Source organism: Osmerus mordax, chromosome 11, assembly GCF_038355195.1.
Source record: "Osmerus mordax isolate fOsmMor3 chromosome 11, fOsmMor3.pri, whole genome shotgun sequence".
Taxonomy (NCBI): Eukaryota; Metazoa; Chordata; class Actinopteri; order Osmeriformes; family Osmeridae; genus Osmerus; species Osmerus mordax.
Genome location: NC_090060.1, coordinates 4,429,057 through 4,449,741, shown reverse-complemented (window position 1 = coordinate 4,449,741; position 20,685 = coordinate 4,429,057). Strand labels below are relative to the sequence as shown.

The window sequence follows — 20,685 nt, the reverse complement described above, 5'->3', positions numbered from 1 at the left end:
AATTCAGTTTCAAAAACTCAACTACTATTCTATTGTGAGATTAGACGTCATCCCACTTTTAATCAAATATGGGAGCCTATGTGTTCCTGTTTTATAAAACATTTTAAACCGTTTATCGGTGCAACATTTACGTGCTATTGAAAACCGTAATCAGACATTAATTAGTGTTTCAGACCACCAAGGGATTTGTTAATAAAGAACTTTTAATGAGTTAATAAAACAGCAAAACGGCACAATTACGCACAACACACGAAGCCACAATACTACGAATAGGGAAGATAAACAAAACATGGGATATGTAAAAACAGGGACAGGACAGGTCTCAAAGAAAGTGCATGCACTTTGTGCAAAGATATAGGATAAGACAAAAGCATACAATTATTAAAATATCGAACACCAAGTTCGGACCTATATGCCTGTAGGACTACCTACTTATGTCTTTTTTTTTTTTTTTTTTAGAAGTTTAAAACGAGAATTGATTTACGGGTTGTCACATTTGGCGTCGATCCTACGAAATTGGCTATAATAAAACCTTAAAATCATAATTCGAATGATTTTCTTTACACTAACACGGCACAGTATGAGTTTTAAACCGAAATATAGCTAGGCTACATTTCGACATCCTCATGCGCAAAATAAATATAGTGGGTAATTTCAATAGCATGTAGCCTACATTAAAAGCTATTCTCACACTGCAAGCTGCAATGTCCTACAAATATGTTCTTTCTGATTCGTTTTATGCCCAACCATTAAAGTCACAATTCTAAACTATTGTCTATGCAGATTCATTATCTATGACAAATAGATAAGATAGGCCATGACAAATGTACAAGGATTGGGCTAAAAGAGACATTTACGCATACACATTCATCCGTATTCAAGTTAAATTCATCATTTCCCTGCATCCCACGAAATGGAGCTCGTGGGGCTACTTGAAGGAAAATAATTAGGGAACTCTGCATATACACTTCCTAAATATTCCGACGGTGGATTATTTGATAACAAGTGTCCAACTTGAGATGTCTTGGAGACGGAGGGGTCTTCTTGGCACATACCGAAGGTCGCTGAACGAGGCATCTGGTGCGCGTAAAAGTAACTGGCTTGTCCAGAGAGCATGTTGAGGGAGCATGGATTTGGGAGAGACAAAGCGCAAGGCAGCGACGAGGATGTAAACGTTGTAGCTGCCGCTGCGCTCATTTGGCGGCGATGGGATTGTGCACAACTCACTCCAAAATAAGACGTCTCCTGGTTTGTTTGGAACAGCCGGTCGGCTCCAGAACAGGCAGTCATGTGATGTGACCGTTGTGAGAGAACAGAAGTGGCATAATTGGAATGATGAGGCCCTACGTATGGCCCTCCGCCCGGGTGCGGGTGTGCGGGTGGTTGTAGAGCTAAAAAAGATGGCACAGGCCAGTAAAATGACCCTGCAAATGTAAGACCGGCTGCGGCGGTGGACGTTAAACGGGCACCTCTTTTAATAGCAAGCTTCGTTCTGGAACTCACTGTTGCACGCCGCCGGAGTTTGCCAGTAGTGCCACCAATGAACACATCGTCACTTGAGGGGTCAAGCATCCAGTAGTTGCCTTTGCCTGGGTCATCATAGTGGCGTGGTACTTTCACGAAACACTTATTTAGGCTCAGGTTGTGTCGGATTGAATTTTGCCAGCCTTGTCTGTTGTCTTGATAGTAGGGAAAGTTTCCCATAATGAACTCATAAATTCCGTTGAGTGTAAGCCTTCTCTCCGGGCTTTGGCGGATAGCCATCATGATAAGTGCGTTATAGCTAAATGGAGGTTTCTCGGGTTTAGATTTCCCTTCTACCCCTCCATTTAACTTCCTTTCTCCCGCAACTTGCTCTCCGTTTTCTCTTGACACATTTTTTACTTTGGTGTCACCTCGTTTGTCCCCATGGAGGCTACATTTTTCATCTCGACCGCCGATATCTTTAGTTTTAGATGGCTCTCCAAAACACTGCTTTCGGGCCAGGGGCTTATTGTTCCGGGAGAGGTTCTCTTCCAGTGCGGCGCCGTCCTCGTTCATCACCCCCTCTCGCCGGAATAGGAGGCTACTGATGCTGAATGAAGATTTGTGAAAAAATCTGACTGGGGCTTTTAAATCCTCCATGTTCATCATCAGCCCTTTGCAACGCCTGAAATGAACAATGTCTTGAATCCTCGAAATAAAGCACACAACGGTGAAAGTGTTCGAAAAAGTGTTCGAAAATGTTCGCAAAAGACACTTGAGCATTACCCGTGCACACGTCTTCTAACCAACTGAAACAAATGCGCATGGTCAACCAAAGCTTCGAATCACTTTTGTGCTCTGCCAATCTCGCTGACTGATCGATGAACTTCCAGGTTCAATTATAATACTTCCGAAGAGCGTGAAACTCAATCCATTCACCCGAGTTTCGCCCTGGGACCGCCTCTGCACTTCTTCCCTTTCTATCTGTTTTCACAATAACTTGGCAATCAGTCTATCAAAAGACGAATTAATTGAAGGTGTGTAACTAATCCAAGGGTAAATTCGTAAAGTATAGGTTGCAAGCAAACAAACAACTCGAAAACCTTTAAAGAATCAAGGAATGGGACAGCTCCCAGCTTGTTATGTCTATACCTCGAGGGCAATACTGCCCAACAGTTGACAGGTAAAATGTGTTACAGGAAAAAGCAACTGTAACTGTTCAACTCTTTCACTCTTTTCTTAATTTGATACGGGGTCCCCCCACAATCCACATGCGATGCAAGTGAGCACATGTCGGGAATGTTGCGCACTCTGCAATAGGTATCATAAGCATATAGTGTTTGTGTTGTGTTACTCATCCAGTGATCGCAGGTTTGATGACCCATTATTTGGGTTTTAAAACAATGCAACCATAAAAATTTATGTATGCCAACCCCCAATTTGCACGCCGCTGGTGTATAATTTGGGATTCTTTTTACAATTGATCTACAGCTCTGGAAAAAATTAAGAGACCTGCACCTTTTTGTTTCAATTTTAAAAAAAGTTGAGAAGGACAATTTTGAGTGAGGAATGGAAGGGTACAATTTAAGAGGCCACTGCAAATGTTACCATTCTGTTGAAAATGAAAGAAAAAGGTGCCGTGGTCTCTCAATTCTTTCCAGAGCTGTAGGGTTGCATCGAAATAATGTTGTATAACATTGCACAGGTGCCCCCATTCAACGTTATGGTTTCACACACTAGGGTGGCTGCAACATAATGACACATTCTGAAAGGCACCTTTTTTTATTAACTTTAATTACACTTCTATTGGAGATGTCTTTACAGAAAATTAGCTACAGTTGAAAAAATATGTGAACATATTTTATTTTTTGTGTAATATTTCGTTCTTGTTGTTTTCAACTTCATAAAACAGCTCATGATTGTTACTTAAATACAAAAAAATGTCATTTTATAAATGTATGAACAAATTATATCTCAGTATGGTTCATTTTCTATTCCAGTGAGTAATCATAATGTGCCAAGCTTAATCCAAGGGTAATGGACAAAAAGTTGCTCCACATAGTGGAACATAAATCACTTCCAAAATCAAAAATCGGTAGGCTTGCATTGATGTAGAGAAGCATAAAGTCGTTTGCCTGGGCATTCAGTGTCTCTCAAGTCACTGTGTCCAAGTAGGATATATCTAGTGTCCAGATATCCCTGTGAGATCCCGTGCAGCAGAAGCTGTCTGACAGAAGACAAGGCAGCAGGACTGGGGCTATCAACTAAAAGAATAAACATGTATTAGAACCACTATACAGTACAAAGACATGGATAACACATTCACCTTACATTATATGTATGTCATATATTACTCTCATTTGTATTTTTCTTACTGTTGAAGTTGCCCAACAATGCAATGCCAACAGAATCATGGTTGTTTTCCTTGGCATGTGCTCCGACTATACCCCAACCACGACCCTCATACACAGTACCATCTCCACCGACAAGAAAGCTGAAATAAATCAATATCAATATCAGTAAAGATCCAATAGTCCAATTGTGTTTAAAACAGAGCAGATCATTTTCATTTGAAGAAATACATTTTGGTGTATCAGTTCTAACTAAATTTTATTATTCATTCTACATTTAGTCATGCCTTAACTTTAGGTTACATGGAAGGACAGGAGTTGCGTACTTGTATCCAATGTCATCAAAGTCTCTGTCTTGCATGTGCATTGTCTGGATGCGGGTGAGCTCTGCCACACATTCACAGGGACTCTCACAGTAGCTCAGCGCAGTGTGGTGTATCACAGCTCTCTGGGCAGGACCCTTCAAAGTGTTACGGCACCGAGGGGACACCGCTCCCCACTGCCTGCGCGGAACCACTGTGACTGAAACAGAAAAGATATGAAATTGTATTGTTCTTAAGTTCTTATTTATAAAAAAAAATGTATAGCAAATGTATAGCAAAAATATTATTTTACACTGACATGATGGTATTTGTAAAAAAAAAAAAAGATACATAAATAATTATTTAAAGTAATTTACATAATTTTTTGGACACAGCAAAACAAAAGGGGAGTCAGTACTTTAAATTATTACACATCTATAAATAAAACATGTATAGCCTGATGTGAAAATTGATATCAGGCAATTGTTGACCGTAGTTCTCCAGGAACTGTAATTCGACGGAAACCACTATTTGAACCTATTTATAATTTTGGCTAAAACAAGACAGTGATCTTGTGTGCAAACATCTTCGAGAGAAACACAGAAATGACAAAACAAAAGACAAATCAAAAGACAAAACAACAAGAAAGTAGGCTATGAAAGAGTTGGTGGGCTATAGTTCTTGGACCGAGTGACAAGACATCGAAAGATGATTGAATTTGAGAAGTTGAATTAGATCAGGAGCCCAGTGTCATGAAGTGCCCATTCGTAACCGCATGTGCGTATAGGCTATAAGGACTTATGGTCGTCTTCAAACTGAAAGGTTATTAGTTATGTAACTAGTATGATATGTAAATGTCATTATTTTCTACTTTCATCAACGTCAACGTAGGCTATAATTTAAAAAAAACTAGCAAAATTGATGGGAATAATACAACTCTGCATTGTTTATTTGCTACACTTGCTACACAAGCATGAAATAAAATAAACGTTTACGTTTTTAAGTTTAATTATAACAAATTTAATTCTCAAAATCCAAACAATGTATACGGAAACTTGTAAATGGAACACGTGGCATTTTAAACCTGCCCTTGATATATAGACTATATGCTATTATTTAGATGTGGCTATTGTTTGTCTGTGAAAAGAGAGACGTTTATCTAAGCTACGCATTCGAGTAGTCATTGACAAACTGAACACGCAGCATTCTTAAATGATATTTTCGTTATACTTTAAAAACCAAATCCTACCCATGTTTCGATTATAACAGAAGTTGCCTTCCACCGCTTCGGTCACTATAGTTTCATTCATCAGCCGTCACTTCAGGTTAGTCAGGTCATTTGCTTTTAAATCCATGACAGGTTACTGAGAGTCACGCCTTGTTTCCGTGTCACACACAGATGAATAATAACTCCGGTTGGTGTAGCAGCACCTCGTGGAGCTGGATATCTTGGATATTCCCTCTTCCGCGCTTACTTCGGTCGGAACTGCTTTTAAATCAAACCAAAGTCTGTCACCTTAAATTAAGGCATTGCAAAATGGGCTGTACTAGTATAGCCTACTCTGTAAATCTACTACTCAACAAGCAATAAAGATTCCAGTAGCTGTGGTATAGGGCTGAAATGAGGAAATACCAGAGAAAACAGACTTGCCTTGTTAACCTAAACCTTGACACGATCGTGGCACAGCCCGCAAATATGAGGACTAGCTATATTACGCAGGATGCAGTTGTGCTGGTCGATTTCACAGTAGATAAATCCACTCTGGAAATACCAACAGGAACTTGTCCATTTTGTGTTCCTCATAATCCACATCCTTTCATAAATGTAACCAAGTAAATATAAATGATATCGTAGCAGTTTTTTTTTATGTGAAAAATAAACCATCATAACTAGGTGAAAAATACCAAACTTCTGGATCTCACAGGATTGTTTCAAGGCAATAAGTGCAGACCAACAATTTTTTGCTTTTTGTGGAGAACACATTTATTCTTTTAATATTTTAAATTTAAAAAACAAAAATAGGTGGTACATATCAGTAAAAAGTACTAAGACTACTACAATATAAACAAAATATCCATACAGTTGCTACTGTAGCCATTTCTCCATAATGTCTTTCTTCTTACTTTCCCCTTTACTTTAATTTACATACAAACCACACGTTTTTCATAGTTTGAACAGACTCCATGGGAAAAGTAAAAAGGCTTGACCCTCAGTTTCCCAGTATCTGGTTTTAAACAGTGACATTTTGGAAACCCTTGTAAGATGGTGAAGCTGACTTGACAGACAACAGGACCTGTGGAGGCAGTCGTCAACCTCTTCCTCACTCTGTCCAGCGATGTCCACAGTGAGGGGCAGTGCAGACGTAGTACAGCCTCATGGCATCCTATAGGGTAAAGGATCATCCATTACACTCATAAACCAATCATCAATCACTATCATTTCAGTAGCCAGTTTAAACTACAGTAACTTAAAGAATCCGTAACAATATACCTCCGCCTTCATACTGTGGGACTGGAAGAACACTGCCTCCTTGTGGCCGCACCTGATAACAACAGAGTGAAGGACATCAGTAAGGTTTTAGTTCTTGTTGTTCTTTAGTTCTTTGCATGAGCACTTAATTTTTTTTTCTTAACTGTTTCTGGCAATGTATTCAAACCAAATGATCAAGTGTGTGTATATTATGAAAAATACTCACTTTGGACATGGGTGGTCTTCTGTCCGTGGTAGTGTTGGATCCTGGGATACATCTGCAATGATTTGCGTCAGCTCACTACAGAGAGAAAGAGAGAGAGATCAGCTACCTAACCAGGACAGTCAGCCATGTGCTTAATATAGACCAGAATTAGGGTGACCAGGCGTCCCGGTTTATGCAGGGACTGCAGAGCGTTTTTATCCCTCATCCTGTGTCCCACATATTGAGACGATGTCCCGCATTTTGATTGACTTTTCGAAAGTCAAACCACTGCAGGAGAGACTTTGTAAAACCAGGTTTTCGTCCAATGGCTGTGAAGAAAGCAGCGTAGGCTGTCATCACGGGGCTGTGTTTGATGTCGATCAAACTGTGCACAGTCAAGTGCAGGTGGACCCGTCACAGCCTTTGCTGCTTACGCTACACCCAACGGGGAACATTGCAGCTATGCAGAAATGCAGCAACAACAAAAACTGGGAACAAAAGTTACACAAAAACAATAACTGGGTGAAGCCGACACGAAGGAAATACGATGTCATCTGCTGTAATTGAAGGATAGACAAATGTGTATAAATACTTTCAATGCATAGGAAAGCTCCTTCACCTGAACGCTTAGTATCTAAGAGTCAGGTGGCTGAGCGGTTAGGGAATCGGGCTAGTAATCAGAAGGTTGCCGGTTCGATTCCCTGTGCCAAGTCTGTGCCAAATGACGTTGTGTCGTTGGGCAAGGCACTTCACCCTACTTGCCTCGGGGAGAATGTCCCTGTACTTACTGTAAGTCGCTCTGGATAAGAGCGTCTGCTAAATGACTAAATGTAATTGCTTTTCTTGAAAGTTTCATTCAAATATATTTGTTTAGTCCTATAACTCGTCTAGTCTATTGTGTCCACTGAATCAACCAGAGGGCAAAGAATAGATGGCATGAGCTAAGGGGCAGAATATAACCTACCTATCATCATTGGTAACGTGTCCCACATAAGCATAGTCTTTGTCCCACATTTGTTTTTTTTGGGGGGGGATCTGGTAACTTTAAGCAGAATTAACCATATGGGGTCAATGTACTTACTCAACTTCGTGCGTGATCTTGTTGACGTAGATACAGCTGTTGTCTGCCTCTTGTTGGTAGTCACAATTTCTGCACTGACCATTGAGATGTACAAACACTGAATCATTTAATGAAGCAATCTAGGCTACAGAACAATTACAAACACAATATGAGATACATTGATACTGAGTATGTAGTGTACATGGATAACATAACTACTTTGAAGTGATGACGTGACGGTGGGGACTTACTGCGTACAGTAGGATACGATTTTCCTTGTCTTCTTTGGGATACAACATGTTGTTACTGAAAAAGACGCCACAATATTTGGTTAAAGCTATTGTTAGCTGCTGGTTAGCTAACAGTAGCTACATGTGCCGTGGCACTCTAGATGTGATGCAGCCGACAGTCAAGCAAGTAAGCCACGCAAACCAGGCTTTAACTGAGAAGAAGGGTTGAAGTCAGACGAGCTACTCAACACATGGCTTACTAAGTCATTCCAGAGCCAGGCTAACAAGCTAGCTAAGACAAGACAATAAAACTCCCTTTACTTGCTAGCCCATAAGATCAGCACCACACATGATCATTCAATCACTTCCTGGCCATGTGTTCTTACCATTCCTGACAAAACCGGATTCCAACGAATCCTGGTTCGTATGTGCCACCCTCTATATCCATGTGAAATATACAGAAATAGACAAACGGGCGGATCACACAGCAACTAGTAACTTCAAACTGGTTTCTGTCGTTGTTACTCCGTGCAAATTCCCGGTAAAAAAACATACAATGTACGCATGTGCAGCAAAGCAACGAGACACAAGTTTGCAGCACTGCGCCTCTAGTTGTGGAGGACTGAAAAGCACCCTTTTCAAGACCCAGCTAATTCATTGGGTGTGCTCAAGCCTTCGGCGAGAGCACAACCTTTGTTCTCTCACATATATATTATTATTATTTTTTTAATTTCTTTTTGCCCCCCTAAAACTCAGTCAATATTTGGCCTACATAGACAACGTAGGTGTCAAAAGTTTCGTCTTGGTAGCGATTGAGTTGCTTCTATTGGAATTTACGTTCCCGTTGCATGGTTTAGGCTTAAATTGAGTTTTTGTGGCGAAAAGTGAAGCTAACGGTGGCTAATTTGCTAGCCAGTCACTGACGTTACTAACGTCACTGCATCACGAAAACACGCGTGACTACCTTTGGCAGAACATTCGTTTAGCATCTGTTAACTTGGGGGATAGCTAGGCTAACTATAGCTTTACTGCAAGGCAGCTGCAGAAACGCCACAAGAAAAGAGGCCAGGGTGATAACTATTTACTCATTTTACTTTGTGATATGACACACAATTGTGATGTGTAATGTAAAATATAAGTTGATATTATTAAGGAAGTACATCTACTTTCGGAAACAGTAGTCTACTATTTCACTGAAGTATTAGCATCATGACATTAGCCTCTGTTGCCCGGGCAACACATACTACAGTGGTCTATGATGCATCTGTTTTCAATCGTTAAATTAAACATTCCTCACAAATACATTTTCGTTGTAGGATTTATTATGACATTAGATTACAAGTAAACGATTTGTGGGTGAAATTATCATTACCTGTGGTTTCAAACTAGTGTAGCTCACTGCAACGTTGTAACCTACGCGAGACACTACAAAAACATCTACACAGCTTTTTAGGAAGTAAAACGGCGACAGAACATGTTCGGCACTCCCCTTACTTAAATCAAAAGTCTAACTATTAACCTGAACTTCATTGCCACAGCCTAAACTTTGTCAATCTGTTCATGAAAATAATTAATTTCAGCCTAAACCGTACAACGGAACGTTAATTCAAATTCAACCAACGCAATCGCTACCAAGACGAACACAGCAGTAGTCTAGTACTGTACCGTAGTAGTACAATTTACCGGGGCTTCTCCACACAGGGCTATATCGCATTTTGCGTTGTTACTGACAATGATCGCTACCAGTGAGCTTTTATGAATGAGCGATTTTCCACTAAATAAATGTCAAGCTTATTTACGTTTTGGGGGCCATATTTTCAGTTAGCAGATGGTACTGTTTGAATCGCGATTCCATCTTCTACTGCCGGTAACATCGTAGAATAATCTTCAAAGGGGGTTCTTTATTAATGAATGAATGCAATGAGTAGGCTAAATGCCTGAAAATATCACGAGAAAGGAAAAACATAAAAGGACGTTTAAGTCATAGAGATTAGGTCAATTTTTACACCGGTCTGCCAAATGTATTCGTTTTGATTCAACGATGAGGCTGCCTCTTGCAGGGGAAATGAGAAGACATCATATTTCATTCTACACTTCACTCGTATTTTGAGTTGTAAATGAGCAGCAAAAAAAAAATACTTTTAAATCTATGTCATCTTTATAAATAATAAGTATGCATTTTTATATAAAATATATAATAATGTCAAAAAAATTTCATTCAAAAACGGACCCCTGTGCAACCGACGCAAGCAAGCACACCCTACAATTTCCCCAGAAATTGTACCCTCTCTAGTTAATACTTGCTATTGCAATACAAAAAGACATCGAATGCGAAAAATTCAGAACACTTTATTGACAGTAATTACATGGGAAAAAAGTCACTTGATAATGCACACAGTGTGTGGATGGTATAATATCTGATCAGACACTGTACAACGAACAAAGGTGCACTAACCTAAACGAAATCCAACAAAAACTGTGTCATTGTCGACACTTGCAAATATGTCATTCCTACAGGGTCCCCACAGGTTGACCCAAACCTTGTCTCCTGGAAGGAGCTGGATCACACTGCTGATACTAGCCATCTGGCTGAGCTTGTCTGGGAGGGTGCTGTGGTACATAGACACAACACTCTTTTCATTTTTGAAGATGCCACACTGAGCCTTGCCGTAAGTAGACATGTGAGTAGTGAAGTGGTAGAAACCAGGCTGAGGGCAGGTGAAGATGCCAGTGTCAGGACTGTAACCCCCTCCTTGGTTGATTACTACATCAGTAAACCTCAGGACCCCCTCGTGCTGTGGATAGCTGTGGTGGACTTGTAGTTTGGCTGTAAATGCAACGACTGTGTCTATAGTGGAATAATAAACAGAAAGAAATGTCAAGCATAAAAATAATTAATTGGGTCCCATTTCTTAAAATGTTTGTGTAATGTCAATTCGTATTTAATAGACTTTGGTTAAAGATGAAGCTTGAATGTACTTTGACTGGTTATATCAGTAATGGCCTCTTCAGGTTTAGGATTGGTTGGAGTAGGTTCTGATGTGCAAAATAATTGAAAGATTGGTATTATTCATGTGGTAAACATTACACATAGCTGCCAGCAGGTGTTGTGTTCTGACAGGACTGTACCATTCAGTATGCACGTTAAAAAATACTTTCTGTTCTGTCCAGCTGAGTGTCTATGCTACAGTACTCCTGTTTTGTAAGAATTACAATTCTGATAAGCAAACCACATAAATAACTATATCATCACTTATTCAAAGACATGAAGAGTTAGTGTTCCATGGGAAAACCTAGATTTTTTTGGAACAGAAATGCAGTGAAAGCAAAAAAGACCACAGCCTTGCATGGACTGCACTACCATGGATATCTATTGAAGGTTGTATTTTTGAGTGGTAAAAACGTGTGACTACATCCATTTCAATGTAAATATTATAGTCAATACTGGTGTGGGGGTTATTACTTGGTTTGCAGGCGCTTCCACTGTCTCCCCGACCAGGCTCACAATCCATGACTTCTGAAACCACAGCTAGCAGTTGATAGACCTCTGGAAAAGACCAAACCAGTACACACTGAGCCTCGCTTTACTGGAAGTGATAACAAATCAGGTGAAATTGATAGCTGAAAAAGAAGTAGGAGGTCACGTCAAGTGTTTACCTGTGGATGTCGTGCACACGAGTGTGAATGCTGTGAATAGTCCTGATATTGTGGTGTGTGGGGAGGGAAAGACAGAGAAAGACAGGCATAGCTGGTTTTTCAGGTTTAAATACTTTGCAAAGGTATTTACTAATACATAGGTACAGTGATCTGGAGAAGGCAGAAGAGATGTCTGACACATTGGCTTGTTCAGGCATGCTAAAGATATTCATATTCATGTTCAAGTTTAAGTTATGAATTGTGTCTCAGGGTGGCATATCTATGGTTATATTGAGTTCACACGTGCCTTTGTCCATGTTAGTCATCATGTTACACAACAGACATCCAAAGTCTCCCGGAAGGTCCGGGAGTCTCCCGCATTTCAATAGCGGCTCCCTGACGCCCACAAATGCTTTACTATCTCCCGGAAATCGGGGATTTTGTATTTCGAGCGAGCGAGAGACTGTCTAATGGCCATTTCTGGTAGAGATAGGTGCATATCGCGCATCCTGATTGCGTCTGGGGGGTGGGGGTGGGGTGGGGGGTGGGGGGGCAGGTTGAGGGGGTACATCATGCGTCCGGATTGCGTCCTCATTTCCGGGAGCTACCTCCCGGAAATGAGTCTCTGCAGGTTGGGATGTCTGACACAATCAACACAAGAATGTTTTTTGGGGACAAAACAATGCAGAAGTAGTGGTTCTGTAGTTGCAACATCACAGCGATTTGGCAAGAATTGTGATGACTTAGAATGTCCAGTGCTAGCTCATCATTCCCTGGTGTGCGAAGTGGACTCAGCAGGAATTGCGTCCCCACAAACCATGTAGGTCATTGAAAAAGTGAAGCGGAACAACTGCAAAATGTTTAAACGTGCGGTGTTACATGATACATTCCTTCCCCAGTGAAATCTACGCCAATGGCCTAGTGTGGGGAATACAGCGCTGTGACTGATGCTGACTTTGTGTGGATAGGGCCGGCCTGTTGCAGCTATTTATATCCCTAGCCCATCCCTGAGCCCTTGATCCCGGGCTAATTCCCAGCATAGTCCAAATCCGCGCAAAGGAGAGACAGACAGACAGAGAGAGAGAGAGAGAGAGAGAGAGAGAGAGAGCGAGAGAGAGAGAGAGAGAGAGAGAGAGAGAGAGAGAGAGAGAGAGAGAGAGAGAGAGAGAGGAAAGCTTTAAAACACTGTATAACTTGAACATTCATGTCAGTAAAGCACAGTGAATGAATTAGACATTCATGCCAATAAAACATGTTCAAATGTAATGGAGGCAAAATGTCATCCAATGGAGGAAAAATGTAGTTCCATGTTGTTTACTTATAAAAGCAGCCATATCAGCGGCGCCGACAGCTCTCGAAACCAATTTTGGGCCACATCAAACCACTGACCACACACCGCGTTTGGTGTTTCATATTCCCGTGATGCCAAGCTGTGTGCCCACTTGGCGGAGCGACAGTCAAGCACTACTGACGTCACCCAGCTGGTCTCCGTAATCGAAAGGGACGCTAATCCTATCCTGCTCCACTCCAAATATCCACTGAGAGGGAGAGAGAGAGGGGGGAGAGAGAGAGAGAGAGAGAGGGAGGGAGGGAGAAAGAGAGCGTAGATGGTAGTCCAGCAGACAGCTGGTGAAGCTTGAGACTGGACACACGTTCAGTGTTTTTTTTAGCCAGCTTCTTGGCTTAGACCCACAGGAAGACGGGAGATTCTCACTGACCACAAGCACCAGAGTTCTCTTCTGACCTCCCAGGAGACCCAGAACCCCAGACTCTGGACCACGTACCCCCCACACTTCCCCCCAGGTGTCGTCCTGGAGACCAACTGCCCCTCTGAGGTGGCGGCGGAGGGTGAGTGCTGTGGTAGCTGCATCCCTCCGGCTGCACCCTCGCTGCCTCCTCCACCCACAGTGGCACTGCCCTCTTTGGCCTGCGTGGAGTTCTGCCAGGATGGTGACATCAGCTTAACCACAGACAGGTAAGACCCTTCTCTCAGCATCATGTAAACAATGCATGTTTAGAAAAGTAAATGTCGGGATTGATTTAAGAGTATGGAGAGGTAACATGACATGTAAAAGTGGGATGTGTGTGGGTATGTGTTTGTGGATGGCGAAAGTCCTAAGTCTCTCCTTTCAACGGTAACAGTTTAGGAGTTTTTTTGCTTGTCGGATAAGGTTTACAGTGTCTATGCCCTGTCTATGCCCTGTTAACTCGGGCAACAAACACCTTGTCACGTGGCCCAGTTTCATGTCCCCAATCCTTCCAATGCTAGCGTGAACTCACTGCAGCCTGTCACTGTGTTAGCCCTTTAATGGTGCTTCCAGGTTGTGTGGAACGTGCAGGAGGTTGAGAGGGATTACATGTGGGCTAAGCCAGTGAACCGGCATCACAGGAGCTCAAACTTTTTTGGTCCCAGGTGACACGCAAACAGCTTAAACCATGGGCTGTATCTATGTTAACAACGTAATATGAATTGGGTCAAAACAACAACAACAATTGAACTGCGACCATCACCAACAGCACATAACCCTTTTCATAAAACAACCAAGCCCCTTTCTTGTATGATAACCGAGAATTGACAAACTGCACCAGGCATATAATAAGAGATAAGATCTCTCTTTCACTGTCTGCTACCTTTTAAGAATATAACTATTAAAGGATTGTCACAACCTGTTTATAAGAGCTACATATGACATTGATGAGGAATGCCTGTTGTATTCCCCAGGCGCAAGGAGCAGAGGGTTAAGAGAGGATTCTGTTTTGAGACGGTCCCTTTTTTAAACTTTTTTCAGCCTTCCCGGTTAACTTAAACTGATTAAATTAGAGGAAATGACTAAGTCAAGCACGAATGCAAAGAGGAAGTTTCATAATATAACAAGATCATATCACAAAAGGTTTTGGTTAACAACTTTTGGTTAAGTTGCAATGCGCGGCAGATGGCATGGTTTGAATAAGCAGGGTGGCTTATCATCTCAAGTCATAACCCTTTAGCGAATTTTAGACTATAAAATGCCATAGCCACCCACTGCAAGTCATTCACGTAATGAAATATGAGGATGGCAAAGGATTTAATCCAGTTTGATATGATCAAACCCTCTCTGACTGCCATTGTAATCCGGGAGCTCACCCTGGAGTGGGTCTGCATATGCGTTTGTGTGTGTGTGGACACTCCAAGCAGACAGACAAACAGACTTCAAGTAGGCACCAATAGAAAACGGCTGTGTGTTCTTCCTGGAACAGGTGTGCACACCAGAGTGGTGGACGTAGCTGAGAGGGATGAGGGAGGCAGCAGGAGGAGAGGTGGGAAGGGAGGAATCGAGGATGTGAACATCTGTCCCTGAGAGCTGTGCGTTCGTCTAGACTGGCTGTCCTCCCCACCCCTGCTGGTTAGCGTGGCACAGATTCAGAGAGCTGTGAGAAATTTGAACCCTCAAATGAGAATTTTTGAAAGATTTTTCCGAGTTCAAAGGCAGGGATAAGGAAAGTCACTACGTACTCAAAATGATTAGTTCTTCTTCATACATGGTGGAGCCTTAGAATCTCTGTGTGTGTCTCTGTATCATCAAATTATATTTACTAAATATATTACAAAGATTAAAATATAGCTATTTAAATGTTATAAATTGGAATGAGCTTATCTCCTTATGTAATGTGTTAATTACATTATCCCATAAGCGGAAATCCCGGGGGGACGGGGGGACACGACACCCCCATTCTGGGAAAAATAGCATTTGTCCCCCCCAATAAATCACTGTAAACATAAGGAAATGTAAATAATATTAATAATCTACATTTAACATATGTAGGCTATGTGTTATAGCAGTAATTTTGGTGTCTCCCTCAGGAATTGCTCTTGAGAAAATGTCATATAATTGTCCCCCCCCCAAAATTGATAGCAGATTTTCGCCACTGCATTATCCTTTATGTTTATGCTGAATACATCTCTCACTTTTCAGGGGAATGATTGGCCAGGATTCTAATATGGAGGACACTTCATTGCAGAATAAAGTGGACAGGATACCTTTTCAGGTAAGTTGATGTCTATCAGTCTATCCTAGATTTTTCACCATCTTCTCTCACTTTCTCACACACCCCCCCTTCCCAACACACCCCTCACCTCTAACACACCTCTCACACACTCCTCACCTCTAACACACCTCTCATACACCCCTCACCTCTAACACACCTCTCACACACCCCTCACCTCTAACACACCTCTAGCACACCCCTCACCTCTAACACACCTCTCACACACCCCTCACCTCTAACACACCTCTCACAGGCCTCTCGTCTCCTTTCCCCTAGATCTTCCCTGACCCAGTGGAGGTGGTCCTGGGGCCTGAGGGCTCTCTCCACTGCCTGCACTACGACCACGAGAAGGAGCGCCTGCCCTCCATCGTGGTGGATCCTGTCGACGTCAGCGAGGTGGAGAGCGGCGAGCTACGCTGGCCTCCAGTAGAAATGGACTTTGAGGAGGACGAGGACCTGTTCTTGGAGCAGTGCATCCCCCCGGCCAACATTGCTGACTGGGGGGAGGAAGAGGAGGAAGAGGAGACCTCCGTTATTTTCAACAACCAGCAAAACATGTCCCTCATAGGTAGGTGCTATGTGTGTGTGAGTCTGTTTGTGTGTTCGTATCGGTCTGATCTTTCGTTCATCTGTCTGCCTCTTTCACAGTTCATCTAAAGTTCACTTGCATTAGAAGAAAATGTACTTCACTTGAGTCATAGATTGTGGTCAATTTATGACAAATCCTTTCATATTTCTGACAGACCTTCAATCCGATGCATATACAGACGACACCCCTACTCTACCACCTGACAGTGCACCTGCATTAGGCCACTAGGCCACTCCTAGTATCCAACCCCCGCTGTTATCTTGGGTAAACCTCGCACCAGGATACAAGAGATCAATGGGCAACAGATCCCTGGACGTAATGGACTAACAGATGTTTGTGTAACACATAAACCAGATTGTAGCCATGTGGAGTTGAAGAGTGGTGTTAGTATTCTATGCAATGGATAATTAATATGTCTTACTTTTAGCATACATAGAAATATCTGTCAAGTATTTGTACATATTTAACAGCACTGGTGTAAGTGCTTGGAGAAATAAAGGAAATTCTCACATGACAAGACACATGCACACACATTGTGTAATCGTGAAATAATGTACAAGTTTTGAGTGATGTTTGCGTTTACTCATTGTTGGAAAAATTGAAGATGTAACACATTTATCCTGTATAAGAACAAGCACAACAACTCAGTCTTTAACTGTTGCTCAACAGATCTCGCTTACATTCTATTGATTCTGTTGACTGATTTATGTCAATTATTATCACTCCTACACTGCATCTACAGTCGGAAATACAGCACAGACCTCAACTTTACAAAGATTAGCTGGAATAACGAGTAATTTAAAGGGATATTTCATCTATAGGTTAGCTATTCATAATGTTACTTTGATGTTTAGAAACAAATGCTACCAACAGGTTTGCCCTGTCATTTACTTGTGCATATGAGTGGCAAATACAAAGCACTGGTTTTGTTCCAATCCCACAATAATCAAAGAGTATTAAACTTGGGAAGTTTGTACACAAAATACGGAATGAAAACTTCTTCTTAGAATGAAAGAAGAAATACCAAACCTAATTGGTCTTCTGGACATGAGTCACGTTCTGAGGAAGTGTTGTGTGATGTGATCTTGCGAAATGTATAAGAGAAGAAAACAGCTTTTGGAACAGTTCCCCTGTAGCCTTCTGAACTGTGGCATCAACATCAGTCAAGAGGGAATTAAAGGTAAGGTAAATATAGAAAATACACAGTACAATAATGGACCACGTCTTTCTAGTCTATTATGAATGGGAGCTGTTCTTGACAGTTTAAATTAAGAAATTTGATTCAGCAATTGGACACATTTCATAACTAGTAGATGCAAGTAGAAATTTAAGTAGAAATGAATTGTGCCTCACTATGATTGTTTATTTTAACTCCCTATGCTTGTGGGTTTGTATGATTCTGAAGTCTGCTCGATTCAAGTGCTGCTTGATGACCTGCAATCTCAATGACTGTAAAGAACATTGACAAAGTGCATTGCACATGAAATGTTGAACGCTTTGATTCATTCATTAAAAAGCGTTTGTGTGCTAAACGTTTATATATTATAAAAATACCATAATAATAATAATATTTATCTTCTATCCAGACCCCTTCAGCCATGAGTGCAGATCAAGAATACTACTTTGGAGACATAGACTTTGATACGTTTTTCACGGATGAGGAACGCCGAAATTTCAACTTCTCCGGTAAAATACCCGTCCCTGAAATTTCTAATTCAGTTCTCGACGTGCGCCATGTGGCGTTGCTCGTCTTCTTTGGTCTGGTCTGCCTCGTGGGTGTCCCTGGCAATGCCTTGGTGGTGTGGGTGACGGGCTTCAAAATGCCGCGCACCGTCACTTCTATCTGGTTCCTCAACCTGGCCCTGGCTGACCTGCTTTGCTGCCTGTCTCTACCCCTGCTTATGGTGCCTATCGCCCTGGACCAGAACTGGCCTTATGGTGCTGCAGCCTGCACCCTGCTCAAGAGCTTCATCTACCTGGTCTTGTACTGTAGTGTGCTACTCCTGGTGCTTATCAGTGTGGATCGCTGGCTGATGGTATCCCGGCCAGTGTGGTGCCAGAATTGGAGGAGGCCTCGCCAGGCTATCTGGGTGTGTGGGGCAGTCTGGTTGTTGGCTCTACTAGCCACCACCCCCCAACTTGTTTATGTGAAACTGAGGGAAATAAGCCAATCGAAGGCCATGTGCTTGGAGGTGTATGGCTTAATCAGCGGCTGGGTAGTCATGTCCTTCCGCTTCCTGACGTCGTTCCTCCTGCCGTTCCTGGTCATCGTAGGGTGCCACTGGGTGGTGTACAGCAGGGTGCACTCAGGGTCGTCGAAGGCCACGAGCGAACGCAGCCGGCGTACGCTGAAGGTCATCGCCGCCGTGGTGCTCAGTTTCTTCCTCTGTTGGCTCCCACTGCACCTGATGGACTTTGTGATGCTGGCCACGCCCCAAACCTCACCGCACAGCGCAAACGTGCACGTGCTACATTCCGTGGCACTGTGCCTGGCGTATCTCAACAGCTGCCTGAACCCACTGCTGTATGTGTGCCTGGGCAGGGGCTTCAAGCAGAGCATGAACCGCTCCCTGCGCGGCTTATTCCAAGTCATTGGCGAGGAGTCGACAGTAACCAGAACAGATACCTCCCGGTACACCTCCAGGTCCAACACCCTGCTAAGCCAGGCTGTGGTCAGGGTGTGATTTCTGTATCTTAACCCTTGTTCTCTTCTCTTGCCTAATATTGCAAAAGATACCACTGCTTTTGAAAGCATCCTGTTACATTTGTCATCATCTCGTGCCCACCAGATTTTGATACAAATTATTTCTTGCTTAGATTGAACATATCATGTAGCTTAAGTAATATAGTTTACAACACTTTCTAAAATAATATTTTTGTATGTTCTGAATGCATTTTGAATAAATAAATTACACAAAACAGTTTCAGTTTTTGTAGCAAGATGACTTCCTAAGTTGACTAAATTAAACCTAACCACAAAGTATATTATTGACATTAGACATTTTCACTCATATGGATATGAGAAATATATTTATGTACAGTGTCACTGAGCAGTAATAGCATTAGTCCCAATCTGTTAAAGATGTTTGCCCTTGAATGGGTAAACTCCTAATGAAGGCTGTGCTACTCGTGTGTGTGGGAGATATGAGAAAACATTCCGATTGCTAAAACACACACATCCACAACTATTGTGTTGACCCTATTTCATGACTTCCTTTTCCTTTTGTGAATCTGGAACAGGTTGCTGAACTGTTTTCGTATATTATTTGACAGATTTCTGTCAATTGTTATCACTTGTAAACATCACACCTCCACTTTGAGGAGGTCAGCAGGTAGGCCTATAGCTAATCAATTCATGGAACATTGTATCCATGTTACTTTTGCAGTGTGTTACCATGTTGATATAAATAAATGTTTCTGATAAAAATGCTATGAATGGCACCACTGCCCTGTCGCAATGCAATGGATGTCTAATACAAAGGAAAGGATAGTTGTAGTTACAAAGCCACAATAACAACAGAATATTAAATATAGTAGTAGGGGTCGATATCTGAAGGTGGATTGGAATCTCTCTCTGCTCAATATTGTCAACAACGTTTTTTTTGTTGGCGTTGAATTTGTTGGCGTTGAATTTGTTGGCGCTTCCAATTCTTGCAAATATTTCCAAACTAACCCTTACAAAAAAGAAGTATATTAAAGTATACTATAAGTCTACTAAAATATGGATAGTACACTTTTAGTTCACTTTTGATATACTTTTAAGAAGTATGCTTAGAAAATAGTTCACTTTTGATATACTTTTAAGAAGTATACTTAGAAAATAGTTCACTTTTGATATACTTTTAAGAAGTATACTTAGAAAATAGTTCACTTTTGATATACTTTTAAGTATGCTTTGAAAATAGTTCACTTTTGATATGCTTTGAAGAAGTATACTTAGAAAACAGTTCACTTTTGATATACTTTTAAGTATGCTTTGAAAATAGTTCACTTTTGATATACTTTTAAGTATGCTTTGAAAATAGTTCACTTTTGATATGCTTTTAAGAAGTATACTTAGAAAACAGTTCACTTTTGATATACTTTTAAGTATGCTTTGAAAATAGTTCACTTTTGATATACTTTTAAGTATGCTCAAAGTATCCCAAAGTTTACTTTGAGGTACTTTAGGAAGTATACTTCATGAACTGAAAGTGCACTACACAGGTTACTTTAGAGTATTCAAAGGTATACTTTGAAGTACTTTAGGAAGTATACTTCATAAACTAAAAGTGCTCTACACAGGCTACTTTACAGTATTCAAAAGTAAACCTCAAATACACTATAAGTGTACTTTAAAGTGTACTAAATGA

The 20,685-nt window shown here is 41.4% G+C and overlaps 5 protein-coding genes across 5 annotated transcripts; 2 read left to right on the top strand and 3 right to left on the bottom strand.

Moving 5' to 3' along the window:
* Positions 1 to 891: 891 nt before the first annotated feature.
* Positions 892 to 2,133, bottom strand: foxg1c (forkhead box G1c). The gene has a single exon (XM_067246920.1). The coding sequence runs from the start codon at positions 2,131 to 2,133 to the stop codon at positions 892 to 894; it is 1,242 nt and encodes a 413-aa protein (XP_067103021.1).
* A 1,413-nt stretch (positions 2,134 to 3,546) lies between these two features.
* pglyrp5 (peptidoglycan recognition protein 5) lies at positions 3,547 to 5,503 on the bottom strand. The gene is made up of 4 exons (XM_067246781.1): positions 5,367 to 5,503; positions 4,142 to 4,337; positions 3,840 to 3,958; positions 3,547 to 3,728 (listed from the first exon to the last, which is right to left on the bottom strand). Exons 1-4 carry the CDS (start codon positions 5,425 to 5,427, stop codon positions 3,550 to 3,552), a joined length of 555 nt encoding a protein of 184 aa, XP_067102882.1. The 5' UTR covers positions 5,428 to 5,503; the 3' UTR covers positions 3,547 to 3,549.
* Positions 5,504 to 6,092: 589 nt separating this feature from the next.
* polr2i (RNA polymerase II subunit I) lies at positions 6,093 to 8,625 on the bottom strand. The gene is made up of 6 exons (XM_067246666.1): positions 8,469 to 8,625; positions 8,104 to 8,158; positions 7,874 to 7,947; positions 6,814 to 6,888; positions 6,609 to 6,660; positions 6,093 to 6,501 (listed from the first exon to the last, which is right to left on the bottom strand). The coding sequence occupies exons 1-6, from the start codon at positions 8,528 to 8,530 to the stop codon at positions 6,439 to 6,441; spliced, it is 381 nt and encodes a 126-aa protein (XP_067102767.1). The 5' UTR covers positions 8,531 to 8,625; the 3' UTR covers positions 6,093 to 6,438.
* A 4,594-nt stretch (positions 8,626 to 13,219) lies between these two features.
* Positions 13,220 to 16,795, top strand: lbhl (LBH regulator of WNT signaling pathway, like). Its single transcript, XM_067246913.1, has 4 exons — positions 13,220 to 13,693; positions 15,672 to 15,744; positions 16,021 to 16,312; positions 16,488 to 16,795. Exons 2-4 carry the CDS (start codon positions 15,676 to 15,678, stop codon positions 16,559 to 16,561), a joined length of 435 nt encoding a protein of 144 aa, XP_067103014.1. The 5' UTR covers positions 13,220 to 13,693; positions 15,672 to 15,675; the 3' UTR covers positions 16,562 to 16,795.
* Positions 16,796 to 17,477: 682 nt separating this feature from the next.
* c5ar1 (complement C5a receptor 1) lies at positions 17,478 to 19,128 on the top strand. Its single transcript, XM_067246596.1, has 2 exons — positions 17,478 to 17,513; positions 17,920 to 19,128. Exon 2 carries the CDS (start codon positions 17,932 to 17,934, stop codon positions 19,015 to 19,017), a length of 1,086 nt encoding a protein of 361 aa, XP_067102697.1. The 5' UTR covers positions 17,478 to 17,513; positions 17,920 to 17,931; the 3' UTR covers positions 19,018 to 19,128.
* Positions 19,129 to 20,685: the final 1,557 nt, after the last annotated feature.

What these genes read in the sequence shown, in the direction of transcription:
- c5ar1 (XM_067246596.1), top strand. Translation starts at nt 17,932, where the DNA reads ATGAGTGCAGATCAAGAATACTACTTTGGAGACATAGACTTTGATACG.
- lbhl (XM_067246913.1), top strand. Translation starts at nt 15,676, where the DNA reads ATGATTGGCCAGGATTCTAATATGGAGGACACTTCATTGCAGAATAAA. An exon ending in TGGACAGGATACCTTTTCAG is followed by an intron (nt 15,745 to 16,020) that starts GTAAGTTGATGT and finishes CCTTTCCCCTAG; the next exon opens with ATCTTCCCTGACCCAGTGGA. An exon ending in GCAAAACATGTCCCTCATAG is followed by an intron (nt 16,313 to 16,487) that starts GTAGGTGCTATG and finishes TATTTCTGACAG; the next exon opens with ACCTTCAATCCGATGCATAT.
- pglyrp5 (XM_067246781.1), bottom strand. Translation starts at nt 5,427, where the DNA reads ATGAATGAAACTATAGTGACCGAAGCGGTGGAAGGCAACTTCTGTTAT. An exon ending in CTGTTATAATCGAAACATGG is followed by an intron (nt 4,338 to 5,366) that starts GTAGGATTTGGT and finishes TTTCTGTTTCAG; the next exon opens with TCACAGTGGTTCCGCGCAGG. An exon ending in TTTGATGACATTGGATACAA is followed by an intron (nt 3,959 to 4,141) that starts GTACGCAACTCC and finishes GATTTATTTCAG; the next exon opens with CTTTCTTGTCGGTGGAGATG.
- polr2i (XM_067246666.1), bottom strand. Translation starts at nt 8,530, where the DNA reads ATGGATATAGAGGGTGGCACATACGAACCAGGATTCGTTGGAATCCGG. An exon ending in GAAGACCACCCATGTCCAAA is followed by an intron (nt 6,661 to 6,813) that starts GTGAGTATTTTT and finishes TGTTGTTATCAG; the next exon opens with GTGCGGCCACAAGGAGGCAG. An exon ending in CCCACAGTATGAAGGCGGAG is followed by an intron (nt 6,502 to 6,608) that starts GTATATTGTTAC and finishes TTTACCCTATAG; the next exon opens with GATGCCATGAGGCTGTACTA.
- foxg1c (XM_067246920.1), bottom strand. Translation starts at nt 2,133, where the DNA reads ATGATGAACATGGAGGATTTAAAAGCCCCAGTCAGATTTTTTCACAAA.